The sequence below is a fragment of the Meleagris gallopavo genome, chromosome 17 (assembly GCF_000146605.3).
Source record: "Meleagris gallopavo isolate NT-WF06-2002-E0010 breed Aviagen turkey brand Nicholas breeding stock chromosome 17, Turkey_5.1, whole genome shotgun sequence".
NCBI classification, from domain to species: Eukaryota; Metazoa; Chordata; class Aves; order Galliformes; family Phasianidae; genus Meleagris; species Meleagris gallopavo.
The window spans coordinates 4663249-4687649 of NC_015027.2; the positions used below are offsets into that span (position 1 = coordinate 4663249).

Sequence of the window (24401 nt, forward strand, 5' to 3'; positions counted from 1 at the left end):
TTCACCTTGGTGCATTAAAAAAAAATCATAATTGGCTCTCTAGTTGAACAAGATTTAGAAAGCTGTGTTGCTTTTTGTTTGTCTTCTGGTCTCTGGGTGCTGATGGCTCCCGAAGGCCGTGCACTCAGCCCTCCCCGTGTGAGCACTGCCGGCTTTTGGGGCCTGCCTGTGCCATTGCCATCACCCCCCATGGCCATGTTGGGAGCACTGCAGCACCATTCTGAGCGCTCCCAAGTGAGCTCACTGTATTTTTGTGGTGGCCTTGGCTCTGCTATTTTTTAATTTTCCCTTAATTTCTATTGTTTTCCTCGCTTATTTGCTAACTTGCAAAATTCAGCACAGGATCTCCCAGCCCTGGGATGAGCGTTATGGAGAGGTGCAGCGAGCAGCTCCTGCCCAGGTGGGTCTGTGCTGTCCACACAGTGGCTGGGGTCTGTGCTCTGGGGCTGTTTTTGCAGGCAGGTATTGCCATGCCTCTGCCAGGAGGCACAGGGAGGTCTTCCAACACTTCCCAAAGCTCCAGGAAGGTGGAGGAGCTCCTGGGGACGTGGGAAGCGCCATGCTTCCCTGCAGCCCGCGAGCCTCATGAGACAGCACGGCACGCAGCAATGTTGTTTTGCTGTCTGGCTGCTCGCTCTCCAGCTCGGCAAACTCGATGGAGTGCCTCATGCGCAGCTCGCACAGCAGCAAGAACGTACCTGCTGAGCTGCAGGAGCAGACGCAGCCCTCGCTCAGCCCGCGGCGCTGACTGCAGATGCTGTGCTGCAGTCCCTCCTGGCTGGGATTTCGGCGCGTGGTGAGAGTCAACAAACGCATTAAATCGGAAACGTTGCCGATGTGTGAAAGCAGCTCTGTGGCCGGGGGGGGAGCGGCCCCTTTGCACCGCCCGCATCCGCGCCGCGGGGAGGAGATGGTTAACGTGGGGCCGTCGGGCTGGGTTGGCCAGGAGATAGCTAATATTTTAGAGGGTTTCAGAGCGAAGCTATAAAAAGGCCTCGCAGTATTTCAGCTCCCCCATTGTCTGCTGGAAGCCAGCCAGCGTCGCCATGGCTACGAGGAATTATTACTGGCTGCCAGAGCTGGAGGAAAAGCTCATACTTTTGGCTTCAAAACAGGAGGGGTGGACTTATGTAATCCACTGTGTTTATAGGCTGAGACTGGCAGGAGCATTGAGAAATAATTACAGGCTTTCCATTTCATTTCCAGCTCGGTTCTAAGGCTGTGTGGCCTCTCTTATTTATTTATTTTGCAGCCGCGACGCTGGCCGCGCAGGATGCGGGAGGGCTGCGGGATGCTGCCGGGTGAGTGCCCCGCACCGCTCTCCTCTCGGAGGCGTTCTGTCTGCGGCGGGCCGAAATAGGCCACGGCAGAAAGAAGTTCCTTTGAGAAGCTGGGACTTGGCCCCGCGACACAGGAGCGCTGCTGGGGCCGGAGGCCGGGAGCAGCCTCTTGCTGGAGGGGATGAGCTGTGCGTCCCTGTGCCCTGCTGCTTCCCGTGCGGATCCCGTCTGTCACTGACGGACGGCGTGTGGCTTTTTGGGAGGGTGGTGGGAGAGGGGGAAAGTTTTCGTGTGTTTTCTTCTTTTCTTGCTTTCTCTCCTCTGAACCTAATGGTCTCACGCGTTGCCGTGTCGGCTGGAGACAAATTTGTCAGTGCAATCAAAGCAGTTTTGCTGATGTTTGGTGCTCCGGAGAGGTGAATTGCAAAGTTAGCCTGTAATTAATGTGGGTTTGTTCGTCCCTGGAACAGTCAGCAGACGACGCTGTAATTTAGGTTTGCCTGAAAAGCAGCGCACGGTGTGTTTTGACTTCGGTCAGGCCAGTGGGAGTTTGCAGCTGCTGTTTTTGTGCTGGCTGTTGCATAAAGGCAGTGATTGCTGGCAAACTGCTCACAGAACTCTCCCTGTGGGTGGGGGCAGTGGGGAGGTGCTCCTGGTGCTGCTGTCCCCTGCCCTGTCCTGCGGGGATTGCGGGGCCCTGCTGAAGAGCTGCAGCTTGGTGTGGGGTGGAGGGGCTGGGAGGTGTGGGCTGAGCTGTTCCTCATGTCCTTCCACTCGTGTCTCCTTCAGTACGTGAGAATAACATTCCAACTGTGTCTTGTTAAATCCCACTGGCGCTGGGTGTAAAACTAGGAAGCCTGTTTGTGGAGGGCTATGGAGAAGAATGCTTTGATGCGCCACAAACTTGCTGTAGCAGTTAAAAAGCGTATCAAAGCTGTAGATTGCTGTGATTCTGGCATCTTCCTTCACTGCATGGAGGACCTGCTGCAGAGTTACACTCAGCCCGTGCCTGCAGGGCTGACATTGCTGTCGGAGTGCAGTGTGACAGTGGGATACCTCTGTACAGCAGCGTGCAGTGCTGTGCTGTTTGGGTACAATCCCAGCCCCTGCTCCTGTGCTTGGCCCCAGCTTGAAACACACAGAAGACGTGGGACTGGTGTAGGTGAGGGTTTATCTAATGCATTCTATAGAGATAAATGGTGCTTCACGTGTTTCCTGTGGCTGCTGTGCAAGTTCAGGGCGGGCAGAAGCTCCGGAGCGTGGGGCAGCGTCGCGGGGGCAATGAATGCCCCTTGGAGGAGCAGGCATAGCTCGTGTTGGTGGAGATGCATGGTGCTGGACCAAATTATTCAATAACTTAATGATCCTTAATACTGTTTAACTCCTACTGCAGATGCTGTTGGACTTGACTTGAGTTAATTTGTTACTGCAAGGTTTTTGTTTTTTTTTTTTTCTTCCTCTGGGCTTCGTGCCAGGATGAACTGTATGTTCTGTTCTTAACAGTTATGAGTAATGTATGCGTGAATCTGTAACATAAGTAATACGAGGATATAAAATGTGTGAGTGCGCAGAATTCATGTGTCCCATGTCTGCACACATGCTCCGTGTGTGTTCGGCACGGCGGAGCATCGCACGCCTGGGCAGAGCTGTTGGACCGCCTGGAGCTGCGCTCAGCCAGGGCTTGTGGCTGCAGGGTGCAACGCTCCGGGTGCTGCCTGGTCCAACGGGATTTCTTTATTTTGTCTTTTTTATCCTGGTAAAATGAGCTTTCTCTGGTTAATTATTATTATTATTTTCTTAATTTGAAAAATGAGAAGGTGGCACGTCGCCAGCTCCCCCGCCTTCCTCTTCCCAGCTCCAATGAGGTCATTGCCTCTTAAAGTTTGTGCCGTGCATTGTGAGCCATGGCAGGAGGGGTGAGAAGGCGGCCGGCGTCCCTCCGCCGTGCCAGGAGCCCTGGGGCACGGCTGGGCTGTAAGCAGCACCTGAGCGAGGGGCTCCGTGGGCTGGGGACCGCATGGGGTGCAGCCGTGGGGCCATGTGTGCGGGGCTCAGCACGTCCGTAGGCGCTTGGCACAGTTCTGGCACTGCTCGGCTGAGCTCGCTCTTGTGTTGATGTACTTTTCTTTGGGAATTTCCTCAGCGCTGTTTCTGAAGCAGGCTGCTCAGCAGGGTGTGAGAGTTCATGACCCCGCCGAGGATCTCTCCGGGACCTTTGTGTCCCCGGCCGAGCGGCTGCGGGGAAAAATTGTTTATTTTCTTGAACACCGTGCAGAGCTGCTTGCAAATTCCTGAGCTGTTGTTTTCTTCCCCACTGCCCGAGTTCTTGGCTTGGTGGTATGAGCGCTGCAACCCATGGGGACTCCCTGGCTGCAGGGTTGGGGACCTGCTGCTTGGTGCTGGGCTGTGCGTGCTGTAGTTGGAGTATGGACGTGGATAAATCAGCATAGGTCTGAAAGCACAGTTTTGTATGTGCTGTATGGCGCCTCTCTCAGAGCATACTTACTGTCTTGTGCCTTTGCCGTGGGTCTCACTTAGGCTGGTTTGCAATGCAGTGCACAGCACGAGGATCCTGGGTGCAACTCAGGCTCTTACTGTCCTGCCCTGCTGCTGCTTTTGGCAGTGCAGTGGGCTGCATCAGTTCTGTGTGATCCCACTGGCTCTGCTGCTGCCTGGAAATCAAAGCTTTGCTGTGTCAGAAAGAGGAACGGAGGAGGACAGGAGGTGTGCAGGTAAAGTGAGAAGCAGAGCTGCTTCTGGGAAAGTATCTGTGATGCCCATAGGAGCAAGCAAGTGTTGGTTTGCTCCTCCACGTTCATTCCCTGGGGCTGCGTTGCCTGGCTGCTTCCACCTGGGTTGCATCAGGGGAGTGCAGAGAGGCTGGGACTTGGGAGGTGGATGGGAAGAGGCACTTGGGTCATCTGCAGCCTTGGAGGCTTTTAATAAGAGAGTAAGCACCAAAGCTGGTGGATCAGCTGGCATCTGCTGTGCTCTGGGAAGGCCTGGAAGGAAGGCCTGGGAGATGCTTCCGTTAGCTGACACTGGGAAATAAAGCTGCTTTAAAAAGGCAAACAGTAGCTAGCTGCCCTGAACATGACTGGGGCGGAGCTGGGTGGTCTTTGAGGTCCCTTCCAGCCCAAGCCATTCTGTGATCACAGAGGGGGCCCAGGTTACAGGTGGCAGCTGTGGCTCCATATACTGGCAGTGTGTAGCAGAGGTGCAGTGCTGCTCATCCACAGCAAAGTGCTGTGGGAGTTAGCACAGGGGGGTCCAGCATGCTACTGTGCTTCTAGGCTTCTAGGGAAAACATGTTCCATCACAGCCGCTCTGTTGTCTGGAAGACATGTCAGCATCCCCTAATGGCAACCGCTGCTGCACCCCAGCACCATCCCTGTGCAGTTGCTCTTTGTCTCTGCGCTGCTGCTCTGCAGCCTGGTTGATTTTTTTTTTTTTTTTTTTTTTCCTGTCCACACAACACAATCGCTCCTTGTTAGCCCGCTGTGCTCTTTCCTCTTTCAAGGAAGGGAAGGAGCAGGAGAACCAGATCTGATAATTCCAGCGAGTAGAACTGTTCCCCTGAGCCCTTTAAGAAGAAATAAAAGGCTCTCCTTCTCTCCGCTTCTCTTTGAGCACGAGCACTTTACCCTCTTGGATTCCCTGCAGGCTCCTCACACTGCTAAAATTGAAACATCAAGATGTCTGAGGCAGCAGGAATTACCATCAGTGTTTTGACACCTGGAGGTACAATTTCTATTAGCTTTTATATGAAAACAACACCGGTTTTGCCAACGGAGTTCCCGTTAAATAATGCACGAAGACCCTGCTTCTGACAGTGGATATTCTTCTTTTGCTTTCTCAGTCTCTTGGGTAATGGCTTAATTTTTGTGACCGCTCAGGAAAAATACACACAGAGAGCAATAGGGTTGTGGGCACACACGTGCCGAACTCCCAGGCACAGAGTCAATTATCCTGTTTGCTAATTAACATGGAGAAAGGAGGAAAGCAATTAAAGGTTGGTTTGTTGGATTATTGGTTTGGCGTGGAAGCAGGAGAATGGCCTCTTCCCGAGATATCTGATGGTCATATGGCTTCACTGTGTGTGGTGTGGGGCAGAGATGAGCGCTGGGTCACCGGGAGCAGAAAATGGGTGACTTACCCTGGCATTGATGGCGCTCAGCATCAAACATATGCTCTGTGCCCGCTTCTGGGGGAAGCAACGGGAAACAGAAGGGCACAGCATGTGGATGTGACTGTCAGTACTTAGAATCAATGTGCAGTTTTGACATTTCTAACCTAATAAGTGGTGCTGCGTGTGTGCGCCTGCTTATTTTCCTTTTCACCGTGAGATGCTTTGACAGAGGAGTAAAGTCCCATTTTGACGTTTCTGTCATTTTAACTAGAGAGAGATTACAATGAATTGGATTAAGTGAAAATCTTCTTCAGATGTTTGTGGTTTGGGCTGACTTATGGATAGATGTCATTTGAACGTCATTCTGCATTTTTTTAAGCATCTGCTTGATGGCTGCTGTAACGCTGCAGAGAGCAGCAGGGATGGGTGTGGGGTTCTCCCCATCCAGTCTGCCACTGATGTCACTGACGAAGGAGTCGGCTGCTGTCTGCTGGGGTGATCAGGGTGAGATGCAGTCTTTGTGCATGGGAAACCAGGAGTCCTGCATCTCTGACCTGTGCTATTTGCATCTACTGTTTTCGATTTCCAGCACAGTTTTGGGAAATACTTCTGATCCAACCGCAAAACCACGAGGTTGGAGTCCAGGCATAGAGGCTTGTGGATTTCGGTTGTGGTCTCTGGAAGGTTATTTGCAAGTTCCATGTTGGTGTAAAGCTTTATACCTGTACTGTGAGCTCATAGGGTTGTGCTCTGCCAGCTTAACTCTTTGAGTTACTTCTGCTCTATGCCAGGTAGAGAACAGGAGTGCAAAAATCTCTCCTCAGAAGGTGCCCATGCCTTATGCTATGGCCGTATCAGTTCTGAAGGTGCAGCCAGGAGCCTGAGCACAGCCTGTCCCAGCTCCCTGCTGGGCCTCACCCATCACTGCGTGGCACCCAGTCTGCCCTCACACCTGCTGTTGGCACTGTGCTGGCGCTGTTTGCTTCTTGCACCCTTGCTCCCCACGCCATAACTGACGGGGAGAGCGCACGGGCATGTGTTGCCCTCACATTAAAAAGAAAAGATTTTGATTTCTGTGATTGTACTGGGAATTTGAAGTCTGGTTCTTAAAAACATTCTGCATTATTTTCCATGATACGATTATTTGCAGAAGATCACACTACTGTGGGAAGATAAATTTGTAATCCTTCTTAGCAGCTGATCTTATCCCCCCTGAGTGGCTGGGGTTGCATAAGGCACAGTGACCTGAACTCCACTTCTTAGGGCTACGGATGGGAGATGCTGTTCCCTTCTCCCCATGGGGCTGCAATCCCTGCTGCCCTGCAGCTCCCCCAGGCCTGGGGGCTGCCCGCGGCCCCAGCTGCTCCCACAGATGGGCTCTTTGCCTCTGCCGTGGGTGAATCAGAGCTGTCTGTGATGGATCCTCACCGCGACAGGCTCTAAGTGGGAACTCTCAGGGGAAATTAGCCTGCAGCTTTTGGCTTTATTAAATATTCTCCAGCGCTGTCCCAAAGGACTGCTTTTTAGTGCTTGTCGATGTTTCATTTGTATTTCTAACATCACCTGCAGGAAATGTGACCGTGAATAGCCTATATTGACATTAAGGTCTACAAGTGGTGGACAACTGGCAGACAGCACGCTGTGTTCTGCAGGGCTGAGTGCTGGGGTGTCCTGCAGCAAAGGAAGGACCCGACTGGAGGTGCTGCAGGTGACTGTGAAGCTGGTAGCTCCCTTAGAGCTGCAGCCCACAACAACCGATGGAGCCTTTTATTAGAACCCCCATCTAATGATTGCTTGAGCACGTATAAACTAGTTGTAACTTTTAAATTGCGACCGGATGTCCGGTAGCTCATAAAATACACCAAGGGTCTGAAATGCCTATTAGGTTGATGGAAACTGTATTTTCTACCCTTGTCTGTGTATTAGAAGCATTTTTTCCACGAGCTGTTCAGCTTTCCATCTGCCTGAGCTGCATGGAGCCGGCCGTGGGGATGAGCTGTGTAATGAGATATCTGAGCTGGAGGAAGAACCCGCTCCGGCTCAAGCAGTCCTGATTTGAAAGCACGTTCAGCCAAAGCAGTGCAGATCTGCACAAGGAGAAATTAGAATTGCTCTGTCTGACGGATGCTGAGGTTGGGAGCTGCTGCCAGGGGATGCTCAAGTGGGCAAAGAGCAAAAGCTGCCAAGTGCAGCTGGTGGCCGCCCCTGGAGCTGCCCGTGCTCCTGGAATGCACTCGGGCTGCAGGAGGCAGGGTGGGTTTGCTTGTTTGATGCGATGAAGGAAGTGAAGGTTGATTTGCCTTTTCTGACTGCTTGAGTATTATTTTCTTGACTTTTTGCCTGCAGAGCATATAAGCCTGGCCTCAGAGTTAAGTCATGGGAGACGCTGATTAATTGTGAGGGGGGGAAGCAGCAAATTCCCCGTTGGGTAAGAGTTTACCAGTGGAGCTGTGACCTTGTTAAAACATGTTAACTCAATAAAAGCCTGAGTGTTTAAAGACAAGTGACTTCTTCCTACCTCGAGGGGCATAATTAAGCCATTCCACACCCCTGAAAGCAGAGCTGTGGGAGGATGGAGGAGCTCCCATCCTGCACAGTAAGTCACAGCTTCCCACGGGGTCAGGTCAGCTCTGCGAGCAGCACCCATGGAGCTGGGCTTTTTTTTTTTTGCTAGCAATAATTATTAATAACAAAGAGATCTCAGTTCAGTGATCACGAAACAGGGCGGGCTGACAGAGAGTGCCCTGTGAGGTGGTGGACTCTGTCCCTGGAGGTGTTTAAGGAAAGGGTAGATGTGCTGCTGAGGGACGTGGCTCAGCGGCACGGTGGGGATGGGTTGATGACCCTGATCCACACTGCCTGTCCCACGAGCTGCTGCGTGTTGGGTGCAAATGTTGAAAGTGTTTTAGTGCCTGTGCAGAGGCTTTGACCTTCTGTTCAGAAGCTGTTGATTACCCAGAACAGGGAAGCAGAACGTGCCCATTACAGGCTCCCACCTCAGCCCTGGCTCTGCCATGAACTTGATGAGCTGCTCCTTTCTCTGGGCCATGGCAGCTGGAACTTGGTTTTGTGGGGAAGAATGAAAGCAGCAGATGTGTGCAGGAGCAAATGGTCATTCCAACCTCCCCAACGTGAGGATTGACTCATGGCCCTGTAATCACCTCAGGATGTTAGGAGGGCCCCGTGCAGGGTTTAGAACTGGCCTGAGCTGTTGGATTGGCATGAGGATGATGTGGGATGTGCTGGGTGAGGGTTGGTCTGAGAGCCCCTGTGGCTCTGTTGTTTACTGATTCATGGCACAGCCGCACGGCATCGTCGTACAGTTCTGAGTACCTTGGTTTACAGGTCATTTAATTTATTTGCAGGCTTTGTTTCAGTTCCCCAGGGTAATTTTGCTCCTTTGCACATCTTCCTATGGCGACATTAAATAGTGCAGTTTGTCACAACAGTTCAGCTTTTATGCTGGCAGCCAGAGCTCTTCAAAAATGCTCGTGTGAAGTCGAGACTCCTGAATCATTAGAAGATCATGAAAGAAAAAGAATAATTTAGAACACGGAGATGTTTTGTCATCTTTGAAACTGGGAACTTGTGAAAGGAGAAAATGTTTAGCAGCGCGATCCGCCTCAAAGAACTTATCTTAGGGAATCCAGAAAATGAATTTCCCCTCTTTATGCAGGATGTAAATAATCAAAAGTGTCACTCCTGAGCCGAGTAATTTGTTCAACAAAAGGATGTGGAGGAGATGACTGAACGTTCACGGCGCACCCCAGACATCAGAGGACCCATCTTGGCAGCGATGGAAGCAAAATGTTTGAAACCCAAATGAGCAGCGTGTGCTGTGCCATAAATACAGAAGGCTTGCAGGTGCTCCGCGCTCCCCCCGCGCCACAGCCTGGGCTCTGTGTGTTGTTACAGCACGGCTGTTAATGTGCTGTTTAGTGTACTTGGGAGCATGGCTAAAGTAGTCATCGTTATCGCACGATGGTGAGGAACTGCTTTTTTTTTTTTTTCCTTCCCCCCTCTTGATTTTAAGTTGTGTGTGTCTATGTAGCTGCAGCCCCCAGCACGGACCTGCTGTGCTGTGAGCACTCGTTGCTGGGGGCAGCAGCGCTGTGTCCGTCCTGCTGTGCTGTGTTACCTTGCACTTCCCTCCTTGCTGGCCACTCTCAGCCATCGCTGCCTTCCTCCCTCTCCTCCTCCAGCCCCATTTCCCATTGCAGTCCCAGTGCCCCAGTGGTTGCGTTTGTTTGTTTTGTTCTTTATTTATTTATTTTTTTTTAATTTCCTCTTCGGGCATTTCCATTCGTCTTTGCGGACCATCTTCAACAAAGGCCTCACATGGTCTGTTTGTTTTCTATTTCCAGCCTACACTTAAAAATAACTCCTTTGTTTCGTGAATGGCCTGTGTCTGGATCCAGATCCCCTTTTCTCTGTGGGTTTCTTTCTCCTTGATGTCGGCTGTCAGGACCTTTCCTGGGAGCGTCCCATCAGGGCAGACTGCCCAGCCCTGCCCTGCGGAGCCATGAGCCCCGTGTATCAGCTCCACTTGTGAGTACTGGCGGAGGGCACCTCAGGGCAGAGCTGAACACCGTCCCAGGCCCAAAAGAGCTTGGAAAGATTGGTAACACAAGTCCTGAATCCTGCTTTATGGCTCTTGGTGCCAGCAGGGGCAGAACGGAGTCCCCTGGTGCTGGGGTTGGTGCCAGGGCTGCAGCTCTCACTGCAGCCCCCAGAAAGGAAGAGTTGTGGTTGTGCCCACACCTGCACAGAGAGGGGAGAGGTGGTTTGTTGAGCAGCCCCACCACAAGGAGCCGGGAGCAGGGCAGTGCTGGGCCCTCGTGCTCATCGAGCAGCCAGCCCTGCGTGCTGTGGTTCTCCGAAGGCAGCGCATCCCGTGCAGGTAAAGGCTTTGAGCCCAGGGCTGGAGTAACCTCTCATCCACGCTGTGCAGCTCAGGATGTGCCTGATCTTTCCTGTTGACCCTGTGCTGCTATTTTAATTTAAAACCTCTGTATCCTGCTGCGATTGAATGCTACTGTGGATTCCTGGGCTGCAGACGCCGACGTTGTTTGCTTTGTTATTCTGAATAGAGCCTTAAATATACGGCAGGCGGCCGGCTCGCCTATTGGAAGGACTTAACAGATACAGTACATACAAATATTTGTGTCTAATGTCAGCTGTCTTCCAAGAAAATTTCATGCACATGTGGGTGAGACAAACCCATTATCATTGCAGGGTGGTGTGTTTCTTAGGAACGTCTTTCAAATCGTTTTCATTGCATCTTAATGATTTTTTGCTTCTGCCCATTCTTTAAAGAACGTGTGGGTAAGCTTCTGAGTGCTGTGCCCATGCCTGGGCTGGGGGTGCTTGTGTGGGTGTAGCCTTGTAATGGGGCTTTGTGCCGTCATATTGTGGGCTACATTCTAACGTCTTCTGCAGACCATCCGTGATCCGTAGACCACAAGTTGAGTAACATTAATTTGGGTTTAAGAAATAGAATATTCTGTTAAGCTTATTTCAGCATGTCTTTTTTTTTTTAATCTTTTAAACTCAAGAAGTCTACTCTCACTGGGACCTTTACAGCTTCTGTAAGGATGGGTAAGTGGGTACTTTCTGTGAGCTGGCAGTGCCTTGTCCTCACCTTCAGGCAGAGGAATCAAGGCAGACCCTCACCCTTGTTACGTTGTGTGTAAGCTAAGGATCAGGCCCAGGAATCCTGCCTTGCTTTGGAGCGGGTCCTTGGGATGTTCCTGGGCAGGGAAAGGCACGGAGGTGTTGGGTATGGATCTGGGAATCTCCTTGCTGGAAGGAAGCAGAGATGAGCTTGGAACCCCCCCCTCAGTGCCCGCAGCTCTGCGTTGCCATCCTGGGGCCAGCAACCTCTTGCTTTCTCCTGTTTCTAATTAGATTGTAAATCTCATACCTAGCACTGTAATGGCTAATGCAGGTCTGTGGATAAAACATTCCCTGATCAAGACTCCAACCAGGGGGGAGAAATACTTTTCCGGTGAGACAATGTCTGTTCCTCATCAAAATCAGTTGAGAAAAGTAGTAACCAACCAGTGCAGATTTAAAGAGCCTGGCTGTGCTATTTCTGGTTTATTTCCTATTAATCTGTTCCTATTGTTTACATTCCTCCCCTACAAACAATTAGCTAACGGTACGTCCCCAGGGCACGGAGCGCTCCTGGAGCGGCCGCGTGCCGAGGTCCTGGTGCCCCGTGCCCACAAACACCAACGTGCCCACGGGATGAGCGCAGTGGCACCTGCAGGGCTGTCCTGTGCTGTGCTGTGCTGGGCTCCTTCAGTACCAGCATTGAGATACCTCTGCATTTCTGCCCTCCGTAGCCTCGATGGATGTATTGGTGTATTTCCAAGCTTGGCCCCTCTGTCAGTGATCGCCTTGTGCTGTGTGTCGCCACTGGGGCCGTTGCTGTGTTTTGGTTTGGTTTCTGGCTGTGTGGACATGGGCAAACCAGCAAGGTGGCCCCGTGCCTGCCCAGCACAGATAGCAAGCGCTCCATCAGCGTGGGCTGATCTGTGGTCTTGCAGAGAAAGAAACTCTTCCTCTTTTTTTCCTTTGCTCACCCATTGTTGGTTTTTCCACACGCCAACTGCTGTTTCAGTTGAACTGTGCTGGCTTGGGCTCGCTGCTCTCCCTGTGGAACAGAGCTGGGCAGCTTGCAGCCCCGTTGGCTCTCTGCAGCTCCCTCTGGGCCAAGGGGATTTCTCCCACTAGTTTCCCAACTGTGCTGCAGCTGCAGAAGGAATTGCAACACATGATAAGCCACCACGTGTGTGGGTGACCAGTTTGTGAAAATACCCTCTGGGCCGTGGTGTCCTCTGTGGCACTGGACCTAATCAGAAGGGCTGATTCAGTATTGATGCGGCACCGGAGGTGTGTGACGCTTCAGTCCTGAGTTATGGGCAGCGCGGTGCCCGGCTCCTGCTGACAGAGGCTCCTGCCTCATGTGGGTGCAGGAATTGCTGGGGTTGGGAAGGAGAGCACCGTGTTATGGGTGCATGGAGGTGTGAGCAGCACAGGGTGCTGGAGGAGGGACCTCGGGGTGCAGAGTAGGGGGAGCGTGCAGGAAGCAGGGCTGGTGGAGAACTGTGAGAGCGGTCAGGTTTTGGGGATCAGCTAAGCCTCAGCGTTGGCTGTCTTGTGGTCGACTGAGTTTTAATCTGCCGCTTTCCTCTTTGCTTGCAGTTGTTGTGCGACGAGGAAAGCACACTCATGATGAAGAGGAGCTCTTGGCTCTCCTAATCTTCTGTTGGTGATTTGGAAGCAGCCACCGCCACGTCTGCTCTTTCGACATGTCTGGATCTACTCAGCCCGTGGCACAGACCTGGCGTGCCACCGAGCCGCGCTACCCCCCGCACGCCATGTCCTACCCGGTGCAGATCGCCCGGCCGCACGCGGTAAGACAGGAGCCGCCTCCCCGTGCTGCCCTTGGTGCCGGGCAGCAGTTCCTCTGTGCTGGTCTCAGATGTGGCTGTTAGGCAGAAATGGGGATATGATATGGGATTTCAGCCTTCTTCTCCCCCATCGTCTTCCGCTTCGTGCTCTCAGCACTTCCCTTTGTACCCCTTACTGTGGTGCTGTCTGTGCACACCGGCTCACCACCTGTGAGTGCTGAGGACTATTGGTCCTCTGGAGAGCACAGCTGGTTCGGTGGGGAGGGGGGAATGTGGTTCAGCCCCTCTGGGAACTGGAGCACAGTGTGGTGATGTCCTCAGGGCAGGGGTGAACCCGCTGCTGCCTTTGGGTCAGGAGAGCAGCCCTGCTCTCTGTGTCTGGTGGTAGTACTGTGAGGCAAGGAGGAACTCTGCTGATTTTTTTAACATTTTGTCTTTCCTCATGCTTTTCCCCTCCCTCCTCTTTAATGTGAAGTCTTGTCTCCTGTAGGACCAAGCCATGCGTTGAGATGAGGGCTGGCTGTGTTTTGCTGAATGCACTGGGTTAACTCACCCAGATCCGGCCTCTCCCTGTGCCCTGTCACTCACATCCCTGCTTGCTCATCCTGGGTGTTTGACTGCTTTAGGTTTAAGCTCTTAACGGAAAAAAAACCTCTCCTTAGTGGAACAGCTTTAGTCAGCTCAGGCTGCTTAAATGAATCTCATTAGGTGCTGGAGTGTGGTGTGCCCTCTCCTTGGTGAGCTGCAGCATGGTGACCGCAGCCAGTACGGTGCATGTAATGGGAGTTAGCGAGGTGTAACCCTGAGACAAGGTCACTGCTGATGGTGAAGGCTATTGAACTGTGAAACTCCTGCCGTGATGAATTTAGGGTTTGACTTGAAAGCCTGGAAATGCAAGAAATGTCAACGAAGAGGTGAAATTTCCCTGTCTGCCCTCTTTGTTGGGCTTCAACAGAGCAGCATGTAGAGCAGAGCTGGAGTTTGGAATGGCTTTGAAATAGGAACATGCAGAGGGTGCAGGACAAGCTTTTGGCTGAGTTAACTGGCTCGTCTAGATTGCTTGGGGTCTGCCTGCTTCTGCACAAAGAGGCTTTTCATCCAGGCTATGAGACAGGCTGACCTGGTTTGATCTAGAGGAGTTTTGCTTCCACTGGTATGAGCGTGTTTATTTGGGTGGTGGGTGGAATGAGAACGTTTGTCTCAACAAGAAAATCCCTGTTCTGTTTTTATCAGAAATTTGAGCAGGAGGATGTGACCAGGTGAGCAAGGTCTGCTGTTGTTCCAAAGCCTTGACTTAAAAACAACTCCCTAAACCTCAAAGTTCAGGGTGGAGGGGGATTTTAGAGGGCAGGTGGCTTCTGGTTTTGGGATTGAATCCTCATCCCTTGCCAACCCACAGCTCTCCCTTAGTGTCATGTCAGCAGAATGACCCGAATGGGGCATTTGTTTGCAAGGGAGGCTGAGCTCTGGGTTTCTGCAACCTGTCCTGTTCTCTGGCTAGAGTGAATGCTGTTTTTATTCTATCCTATTAATGTTGGAAGAAGTTGCTGGCTTTTGCTTCTAGAAGCTATTTTTACAGCCATGTGTAATCTTCCGAAGTTACGCGATACCCTGTAGGAGGGTGCAGGAAAGCTTGAGATTTTCAGCTGGAAGGCCAAGCAGATCCTCTTGCCTCTGGGTGGAAGCCCCATGCACACTGAGCACATCTTGCTGCGCTGGGGGGGCAGGCAGCCCCGTGCCTTGCTGGGAGCTGGCCAGGCTGTGGCTTTGAGGATGGGGCTGCTCTCTGGTGGGGTTACTTGGGAGAGCTCCGTTGCTTTGAAGCTGCTGTGCTGCTTTAACATTAAAAGTCAGTGGTATTTGCTTGCATGTCTTGGCCAGGTCGGTTTTGTCATGGGGTGTGTTTGCACAGTGGGAGCTTGTTTGGAAGAAAGTAAGAAAGGCCAAAACCAACCCAGCGCTGGCGTGCCTTGCATCTCATTAGGTCTCAGTTCTGGGTTGCTGCATTCCACGACATTCCACGACATCCTTTCATGCGAGCTGGGAACTTGTTGGCCCTGGGTTCCTTCCCCGGCCGCGGAAGCGGCCCGGTCACCTCCTGGGCACGTGGGGCTGAGCACAGCGGGGCTGCGGATGCCATGAGAACAGAAATAAATAATTGCAGTCCAGCTGTGACGGGTGCACCCAGGGAAACGTGGTGCAGCAGAATACTGAGCTCCGAAATGAGCCGTGACATTATTTTAGGCTTGGAGACACTTTATGAAAAGTGATTTAAAGGATTTCAGCTGTTGGATTTCACAGATGAGGCAAGCGGCAGTGGGCGTTGTGAAGGGGCAGGAGGCAGGGGAAGCAAGCTGGGTGTTTTTCTGCTCACTGCTCACCAAACCTGAGGGAATATCCAACAAAATGAGTGAAAAAAGAGGCATTTCAAATAAACTCACAGAAATGTGCTTGGTATGTATGGGTACCGGCTCCCAGCAACGAGAGCCGGGAGCTGCTGCTTAGCCGGGGGCTGCTGGAGGAGATCCAGCACAGGGTGAGCAGGGCTTTGTGTGCTGGTTTGGCCTGCAGGTGCCAGTTCTGGGGAGGGCTGCTCCTGCTGCCCTGGGGTCTCCTCCTGCTTCTCCGCCTCTTCCTCTCTGATTCGGTGCCAGCTGCTGCTCAGGAGGCAGACCAAGTGTGGCATCTTATGATCTGAGATTTAATTCCAACTTATTAAAAAATTACTTACAAAGCAGTTTGCTAAGTGTGCATGCTCTTAAGCAGAAGAAGTTTAGATGGAAAGATTCTGTTAAAAATCGTCAATAATGAACAGGGCTTTTTTTTCCTTAAGAGGATTATAGCGTTGTTGGCCAAACTGCAGGTGAAGCATGTTAGTTTTCTGTACTAATTAGCTGCAATATTGGGGTGTTCAGCTGATTCTATCGTGTTCTGCTTGGGAACAGAAGAATTGTTTGAATGCTTTATGACCTTTAGCTAAAGGTGAAAAACACATTACTTACGCTGTTAACCTTCTAATGTGTCCGAAGTTCATGCTCCCTCAAAGCAAACCTTGGCATGATGGATATTCCTTTTCAGGCAACCTGCAGATATTTTCTGTAAACAGATCGATGTCCCTGCATGGCCACATCCCCCGGACCCCTCCGTGGTCACTGTTCCCTGGGGCAGCAGGGTGGCCCTGGTTCCTCGCTGGGTGCCCAGTCCCTTGCTGTGCTGTTAGCTGGGTGCATGCTGCCATTGCCAGGAGCTGGCTGTCCCCACGCCGGAGCAGCCTCTGTTTTGGACGAGCTTGTAGTATTTTGTTACTTACTGGAGATATTAATCAGGATCGGAGAACAGTTGGGGTGTACGCATGTGCTCCATTGGCATTTGAATTGTGGTGGTGTGGCATCCCCTTCCAACAAAGCCTGTTCCCCACCCAGCGGGATGGAAACATGAGCTTCCCTCCTTAATCCCTGAGCTCCAGCTTCCACAGGTCTTCGTGCTTTCTCCCCAGCCTCCCCTCGTGTCAGGGAGCAGCTCTCGGTAAGCCGCTGTAGTTCCTTTGCTAACACCTTGCAAAGCATCTCCTGTGCAGGAGTGAGTGCTCACTTTTTGGCCAGACGCTTTCTCATCCACCTGAACCAGAGGCACGAGGTTGGTGCAAACTGGTGTGCTGATGTGATGCCGTGGCTGGATAGTGGCCTGGGTGGGAGCGTGGCCTTCCCTGCCTGGGCTCCTCTCAGCAGCTGCAGCAGAGCAGGCTGTTGTGCACGGAGCTGCACATCTCTGGGATGGCAGGAGCTGGCATGTGTTCACAACAAGGCAGGGAGTGGCAGCACGATGGTGGGTAAGCACAGGGAGGGCATTACAAGTCTCTGCTGCTGTGATGGTTTTTTTGTTGTTGTTGTTGGGTTTTTTTGTTTGTTTTTTGTTTTTGGTTTTTTTTTTCAGAATGGTTGTTCACACTTTTATCTCCAGCAAGCAAAATGCCAGTCTGTATTGGTGCTCCAGGAACTTGCAGAACGGAAGGGTTTATGGTGCCAAATGCTAAAATCCCCCAGCCTGCAAAGAGCCTCCTCCAAGCATCTCTAGGAGTGAGAAAAAGCTGCCTGCTCCCAGCTGCGCAGCCAGGCGGGGGGCATCGCTGCCAGCTTTGCTGCCCACAGCCTCCAACAAACAGCTCAGGGAAAAGCTTGAGCAGCAAAAACCTACCTTGGAACTTACCTGCTATGATCAGTCCTGCCATAAGAACTCAGAATGATTCCTCCTGAATTAACCTGAGATTTGCAGTGCAATATTGCATGAGATCGTGTGGCTGAGCGGTGGTTTTGAGAGAATTGGCTTTGTGATTTAGGATCAGGAGGGATGCAAGTGAAGGAACAGAACACCTAATTCCCTGCCCTGGGGTCTCTCTCTCTGTGCCAGGAACAAGAAGCTGGCTTACAGTAGCTGCTGTGAGCAGGGCTCATTTTCCCTAGGAAAATTCCCACTTACACAAAACAACTTCTTTTCTTCAAGTACAATTTTATGGCAGTTTCCTAATTCCTACTTCTTGGACATGAGTTGATGTAGAGGATACTTCTTTGCTTTTTGTTGATTTCAGAGTTGTAAATCCACAGGGGAAGAAAAAACTTGCTGCATATGTGGTTTGGCAAAGGTAGAGCTCCACTAATGCTCCTTTTGGAGACGTAAAGCGGTCGCCTGCGCTGCCAGCCTGATTCTGTCCATGTTGCTCCACCAACCCCTGTGGTGGAAATGCTTTTTGGAGGAGTGGGGTATCTGCTGCTTGTCACTAACAGTCATTTACACAGAACTGTCAGTGGGGGTCAGGTCCCTTAACCTGAAGAATTTGTTGTGCAGTTGTAAGGAAGTGTAGTTAGGAGCTGAATGGGGGATGTGGGGAGGCAGCAGGTCAGTGATGTGTGGTGGGGGACTGCTGTGGAAGAGAAGTGATGATGAGCAAAGTGACCTGACGCTTTAAATGTGGATCATAGAATCATGGAATTGCTTGGGTTGGATGTTTGGGGTTTGGCACTTTGCTCACCCCACAGCAAGGCTCATGGCTGAGAACAGCTGCAGGGAGCAGAGTGCCCAGCATGGGGATGGGGGGAAGGGCTCACCGCTGGCTCAGCGGTGCCTGGACGTGACTGGGGCAAAAGAAGAAGCCAAAAGTCTTGTGATGGAGAGAAATTCAAATGCAGCCCTGTGATGAATGTGCCGCTGTTCTGCGTGCAGCCCTGGCTGCGGGGGCAGGCTGGCTGCTGGCCTGGCACCAGGCTCTGGTCAGATGACTGGAAAGCCAGGGGAGCTGGGGGCTGCCCCCACCACGCCGTCACTTCTTGTCCGTGAATGGCACATTCAGACGGGACGGCCACACATCGCTGGCGGCCCTGGTTTGTGCAGAGGGAGGAGGAGAAGCCGTCAGGAAGCATGCACTACTGTGCAGCTGCTACAGACGCTGATGGTGCTGGCAGCAGCCACGACCTCCGTGCAGGGACGGCAGCAGCCATCGATGCCTTCCAGGAAGGGGCCACGCGCACTGTGGTCACCTCCGAAAACAAAAGGCCAACTCAGCAGCCTCTGCGAGGTGGATGGCAAAGAGGCTGTGTCAGAACAATGAGGACATTTGTCTTTTCAGCACATGTTGCATCCCTGTAGGCAAGATAAAAATGCGTGCATTCAGCCAGGTTTTTATGACAGACCTTATCTCCAACAGTATCGTTAATTGTGAAGCAGTTGGTATTTGTCTTTTTTTTTTTTTGAATCTGCAATGAGCTTGACCCAGGCTTTTGGGAAGGATGTGGGACAGACAGCAAAGTGCCTGGGGACAGCCTGCTTTGGTTAGTAAGAGCGATGATGCTCTGTGAAGGTTTTCTCTTGCTTTCTGGGTGGATGCTGCTCCTTTGTGCTGGGGTTCTGTCCCCATGCAGCTTCCTCCCAAACCTCCTCCTACCTCAGCTGGCTTTGGGCAAGAATTTTCTCCAGGCAATGGCTCAAAAGTGCATTTCTTGATCTGATGAGCAACTGCTGCCAGCACCAAGGGGTATCCAGGCACCACAGAGCTTTTCCTTTTATTGCTAAAATAGGTCACATTCATTGCTGGCAGACTGAGATTTAAAGCAACTTTTTTTTGGCTAAGTTCAAGGTATACGAAGTGTAGTGGAGATGTCTCTCATTCTTTGGCAAGGTGCTGGAGGTTGGGCATTAGGAAATGGAACTGGCTGTCCCGGAGCAGTGGGCAAAACACAGCTGCTGGAGCTCAAGGGGTGTCTGGACCATGCTTTTATGTTTGGGTGGTTCTATTGTGGAGCCAGGAGTTGGACCCGATGGTCCTTGTGGGTCTCTTCTGACCTGGGACGTTCTGTCATTCTGTGAGCAGCTGGCAGATGGCATGGGGGACCTGTGCTGCTCCTGCTGGCTGTCAGTGCAAAAGGAGAGTGGTGGTTTTAAGTGAATTGGTCTTATTTCGCACTGAAAGTCAGTGGGGAGCTCCTGGTTACTTTCTGAAGCGGAGATGTGGTGAGCAGTGGGGCCAGGCCTCGTGCAGGCAGCTCGAGCTGTGCTGCAGTACTCGCCTGGCTGTGCTGGACATCCTGTGGGCTCATTCCAGCTAAAAGCCCTGGGTGTTTACACTTGTTTTTCTGCTGGTAGGAGGAAGAGAGGAGCAGCAGCTTGCTTATTTTACTGCAAGAGCAGCTCCAGGTTTCCTCTCCTGCAGGCTCCTCTTCCTGGGGCCCGATGGGGATGGATGGAGCAGGCAGTGGTACCGTGGCTTCTGCACTGCCCAGTCCTTGTGCTGCAGGCAGAGCCCAGCTTTGCTCCCAGCCTCCATGAGCTCTCCTGGCTCAGCTCAGGCAGCTGTGAGTGGGGGAAGAACAAAGTATGCTGGTGAGTGCACGCGTTCAAAACAGAAAGTGAGAGAGGCAGGCGGCCTGTGAGCTGTGCACAGCCATTGGTGTGGCGCCTGGGTTATCCTGAGGTCAGAGGGCACAGGGAGGAATTTGCTGGAGATGCTGCAGTAGGTAAGGCAGCTCACTGAGAGCTCTCACAAAGCAGCTTTCTTTTTTCATAAGGCTGTCTGTGTTTCTGTGCCACTGAAAGCTTTTCCGCAGTGCTGCGTTCAGACTCGTGGCTTCAGAGAGTTTGATTATTGTATTTAAATGAGCCCGATAGAGCTGGGTTATGTGGGGTGATAGGATCTACCAGGAAGAGGAGAGAGACGGCGCTCTGAGCGCTGTGGCACTGAGGAAGAACGCACAGAGTCCTTGAGACTGAGTGCACTCAGCTCCCTGCCCAGCACCCCAGGCAGGGGAGGTGCAGCACATCACACTCCCCACTGGCAGCGCAGGACGGCTTGCTGGGAGCCTGCTGGGGCACCTTCTCTGTCTTCCGCATGAAGAAGTGTATTTTAATGAGGCCGCTTTTGGCTTGTTAGTATTTTATTTATCTAAACGTTGGCCTTGTGCTGTATTGCTCTGTCGTGGTGATTTATGGCGCCATAGCACACTGTGTCTGTCCGGTCCAGGTGATGCTGCTGTTCTTGCAGGCTCAGCCCAGCCAGCTGCTCCATGTGCTGCAGGGCTGGGAGCTGCACAGAGGGACCTGCTGCAGTGAGCCTGCCCTGGGCAGGTTTCTGGCTGTAAGGGAGCGAATCCAGCCGCACCATAGAGGCCAGGGGGGTTGCAGCAGCTTCTTCTGACATTGCGTGGGATGCTGTAGGCTGCCCGTGGCTCCAGCTGGATACTAAGTTGCTGTGTGGGCTCAAACCTCGCTGTAAGGTGCTGCTGATGCTGGTCGCAGTGCTGTCCCTGTGCTCTGTGCCGCACAGCCCCGTGCTGCTCTGTGTCCTTGGGGAAAAGTGCTGCTCCTCTGCGTCATGAGCTGAGCCCTGAGCAGCTCTCTCCTGGGTTTCTTCAAGGTGATTTGTTCCAGTGCTACTGCAGGTGCACGGTTTGAAAGTGGATAATGTAGATTTTCCTTGTTTTTTTTCTAGTTTTATGTAGCTGGCTTCACCCGAAGCTTTGGAGATACGGCCTGCTGCTTTTCATGCGTCTGTTCCTTGCACACAAGATGGATTGGTCTGGGCCAGGGCAGCGCTCCAGCATGGCGCAGTGCCAGGTGCTGTGTGAAGGACGAAGAGCAGTGTGTTTCTGGGCCTGACAGCTCGGCCTTTTTGCTGCATTTCGGTGTCACGCTGCTCCCAGCACAGGGATCCAACCTTCCCCTCCTGCCTGGTAGCTCCTGTAGATTTCCAAGTCTGCTCCTGGCCTGGGAGCTGTGTCCCAGCAGGTCTCCAAAACACTGCTGAGCAACACCAAGGTCTTTTCTGGAGGCAGCTTGTAAACCTTCCTGCTGTTTGTGTCTGAAAAGCACGCCCTTAGCTGACAGTATAGCGTACTGTAGTAACTTTCTGAGCAATTAATCCACCTTTGTCCTGCCAGGCCTCCCTTGGTTCCTTTGATGGTTCATCATAGGGCACAGAAACCTGTCAGTTTTGATTCCTGTTGCTGATTTTTTGGGTTATGTTTTCTTCCGCTAAAACTGAGCGCTGATATGAGCGGAGCAGTCAGACAGCAGTGCCCTGTGTGGGGATGTGCTGATGTGAGCAAAGCAGAGCAGTGAGACAGCAGTGCCCTGTGTGGGGATGCAGTCCCGGCCCAAGGTCAAAGCTCACCTGCTGCTTCTGGCTGTGCCAGGAAGCTCTGAGCTCCAGGAGCTGTTTTCTGGAGGGTGTCAGGGAAGAAGGCAAGGCTTGTATGGGCAAGGGGAGAGGGAAGGCAGGGCTGTTGGGACACGCAGGAGCCCTTTTTTCCTTTTTTCCTCTCAAGGGCACAGCCTTCCAGTCTCCCAAACAGGTAATTCTTGTTTGTACACCCATAGCAGGTGAGTGCCCTGGCTGCAGGCCCTGCTGGTGTGCCTTCTCAGCTGGCACGAGTGCATTTGGTGCATCAGTGGCAGGCGTTGTATTGCTCAGGATCTGGTTTTGTTTAAAAAGACAGGACGAGTGTGAATAGGAGAAGCATGTTGTAAGCAGCAGCTCTGCCTGGCCAGGCCATGAGGTCTCACATCCGTGCCTTGGTGTCTGTGCTTCTCCTGCAGGTGTGGCATCATGGTATGCTCTGACCCACGGTCCCGCAGGGCTCCACGTGTGGGGTCTTTTTCCTGTAAGGCCTGTGTGTACAGCAGGGCTAGAACATCCCTGCTAGATGAGTTGATGGAGCCTTCCCCAAAGTGCAGTTGCCCCAAAGGTGCCAGGAGCTGCAGGGGCCCTAGGTTCCTGATTTTGCTTTCCTTGGTTCCTGCCCTTTCCCATGATCTGTCAGAGCAGAAGAGCAGCAGCAGCACACAACTGTTGGATGTTGGGAAAAGTTGAACCTGATCCCCAGCTTTCATCTCCTGATGCACCTTACAGAACCACCATTCCCCTTCCTCCTCCATTTGTGACCTTTGCAGCTCCTGTGAGAGAGGGGCTGGACTGGGGCAGGGGTCTGGTTTTGTTGGCTTCCCTGTACCGAGTGCTGAGAACTGTATTTTCTCCCTGGATTTCCACAAAGAGAAGGTGCAGGTTGGTGCAGCATAAGCTCCAAAATCTGCTCTGTGCCTGCCCCTCCCCGTGCTGAGGTTCTTTGCTGTGCAGTGTGGTTTATCAGCCCTTGTTACATCTGATCAAATAACACCCTTGCAGCTGTTCAGGCTGAGAGGTTTTCCCCTCCCAACTGCAAGTACTTGGCCTTATATTTGGTGGGTGGTGGTTGGCTTTGTTTTTTTTTGTTGCTGTTGTTTTTGACCCTGACATTTCTTTTTCTTTGTGAGGCAGTCCCAGCTTTTGTTTGGTGGTGTTCTGAGTGAGGGCTGTTTGAAATGGACTCCCAGGTGGGATTGGTTCTAATGTAAATAAGCGTCGGTGTTACCACGGATATTCTGTGGCAGGGCTTTGTGTGCCACTGCTGAAGGTCTCAGTTAATTAGATGATTAGTCGTCTTTTCTGGTCAAGTATCTATCTGCAAATAAAAAAAGAGCGATTGAAACATAGGTGCTGAAATGCTGTTGCTGGAATCAGTCTGTGGCACAGAGCAGGAGGGCTTCTTATTTAATTAAAATCGGGAACATACTGTACTGTACTCTCCAAGGGTCAAGGAACAAAAGGGACATGCACATAATAAGTAGCATGCTATCCTTTTGAGCCCCTTCAGCTGTGCCCAGGGGAGCTGTGTTTAAAGGAACAACGTTTTTGATCCTTCCTCTCTTCTTTATTTCTCTCTCTACACCACAGTGTGAGTTACTGAAGCTGAAAGCGTCCTGTGACGTTTCATGTTCTCTCACCTGGCTCTGAAGCCATCACCAGTACAGCATGGGTGCCAGAAGCCCGTGTGCCCCATGAGCAGCCTGGGCCAGGGGGCTGTGCTCCTGCAGGGCTGGGGGGAAGCGCTCGGCTTCAGAGGAAGAGTGTTGACACGGTCTGCTCTGAGCTGTTGGGGCTCACTGCGTTCCTGAAAGCTGCCATCAGCCTAACGAGCTGTGTGTCTGTTTCCACAGGACGTCGCACTGCTGGAGTACCAGCACCATTCCAGGGACTACGCTTCGCACCTCCCGCCCGGGTCCATCATGCAGCCGCAGCGGAGGAGGCCGTCCCTGCTGTCCGAGTTCCAGCCGGGCAATGAAAGGTACCTCGGGCTGCTGCTGGGGCTGGGGGGCTCCCAACTATGGCAGCAAGCGTTTGCACGGCGCTGGGGTGTGCAGTGGAGCTCTGCACAACCTGCACTGCGTGACGTTGGGTATTGCTACCGACTGTACCTTAGCTAACGCAAGCAACGCCTTCTGGTTTCTTCTCTTGTGCTGTCACGCGTTTCATAGATGTGCTAAAAATCAAGCACCATGCACACCCCATCTATGAAGCTGCACTGCTGGTTTAGGCGTGTGACTGCCCATGCTGATGGGAGGAGTGCAAATAGCTCACTGCCACTATTCTTCCCCACTTCCTCTCGGGTTGCTCTTCCTCCCCACTCTCGCTGTTATTGTTTCTCTTTCTGTGCTCCTCTCATGACTTTCCCCGAGGTGCTGTGCTCCCTCTTGCTGCCCTTGTGGCTCTCCTGGTGTCACCAATGATGACTTCAGTTGCCTCTTGCCTGAGGCTGCCGTGTTCGGGTGCTGCTCGGATGGGTGCTGTGGGGCTGCAGCTGCATGAACCACAAGAGCTGCTCTGTTGTAAAAGCCGTCGCTGTGGCTCTGTTTCATCGCAAAATGCTGCTCTCTCTCAGTTTCCCTTCTGCATTTGATGCTTTAGTGGTTCTAGAAAAAAAAAAAAAGAAATTGCCTGGAAGTGAAATAACCTTGCAGCAGTAGATGTATGCTGCTTTGATGCTTATTCCTTAGGCTAAGAATATAAGTAGTGCAGAGTCACTGAGCTGCTGCTTGTGGCCAGCCAGAAATGAGTCTGCTTCTCTAAAACTGTAATTGTTAGGGGAGAGGAGAAAGAGTTCAGGGTGGTGGTTGCTGAAGGGCACAGAGCAACTGGAGCACTGAGTATTTGGCTAGAAATGCAGCCAGCACTCTGTGTCTGGTTGGGTGGATTCAGCTTGGTGCTCAGCAGAA

General features: G+C 52.2%; 1 protein-coding gene across 12 annotated transcripts in view; it reads left to right on the forward strand.

The window, feature by feature from the left end:
* Window positions 1-12618: 12618 nt before the first annotated feature.
* NCOR2 (nuclear receptor corepressor 2) overlaps window positions 12619-24401 on the forward strand; it is a 116649-nt gene continuing 104866 nt past the window's right edge. For all 12 annotated transcript variants that reach the window (XM_031555959.1, XM_010720058.2, XM_010720061.2 and 9 more), the window contains exons 1-2: window positions 12619-12830; window positions 23346-23473. In XM_031555959.1, coding sequence (XP_031411819.1) covers window positions 12726-12830; window positions 23346-23473 — 233 coding nt within the window. In that variant the 5' untranslated portion in view covers window positions 12619-12725. The remainder of the gene's footprint in view (window positions 12831-23345; window positions 23474-24401) is intronic.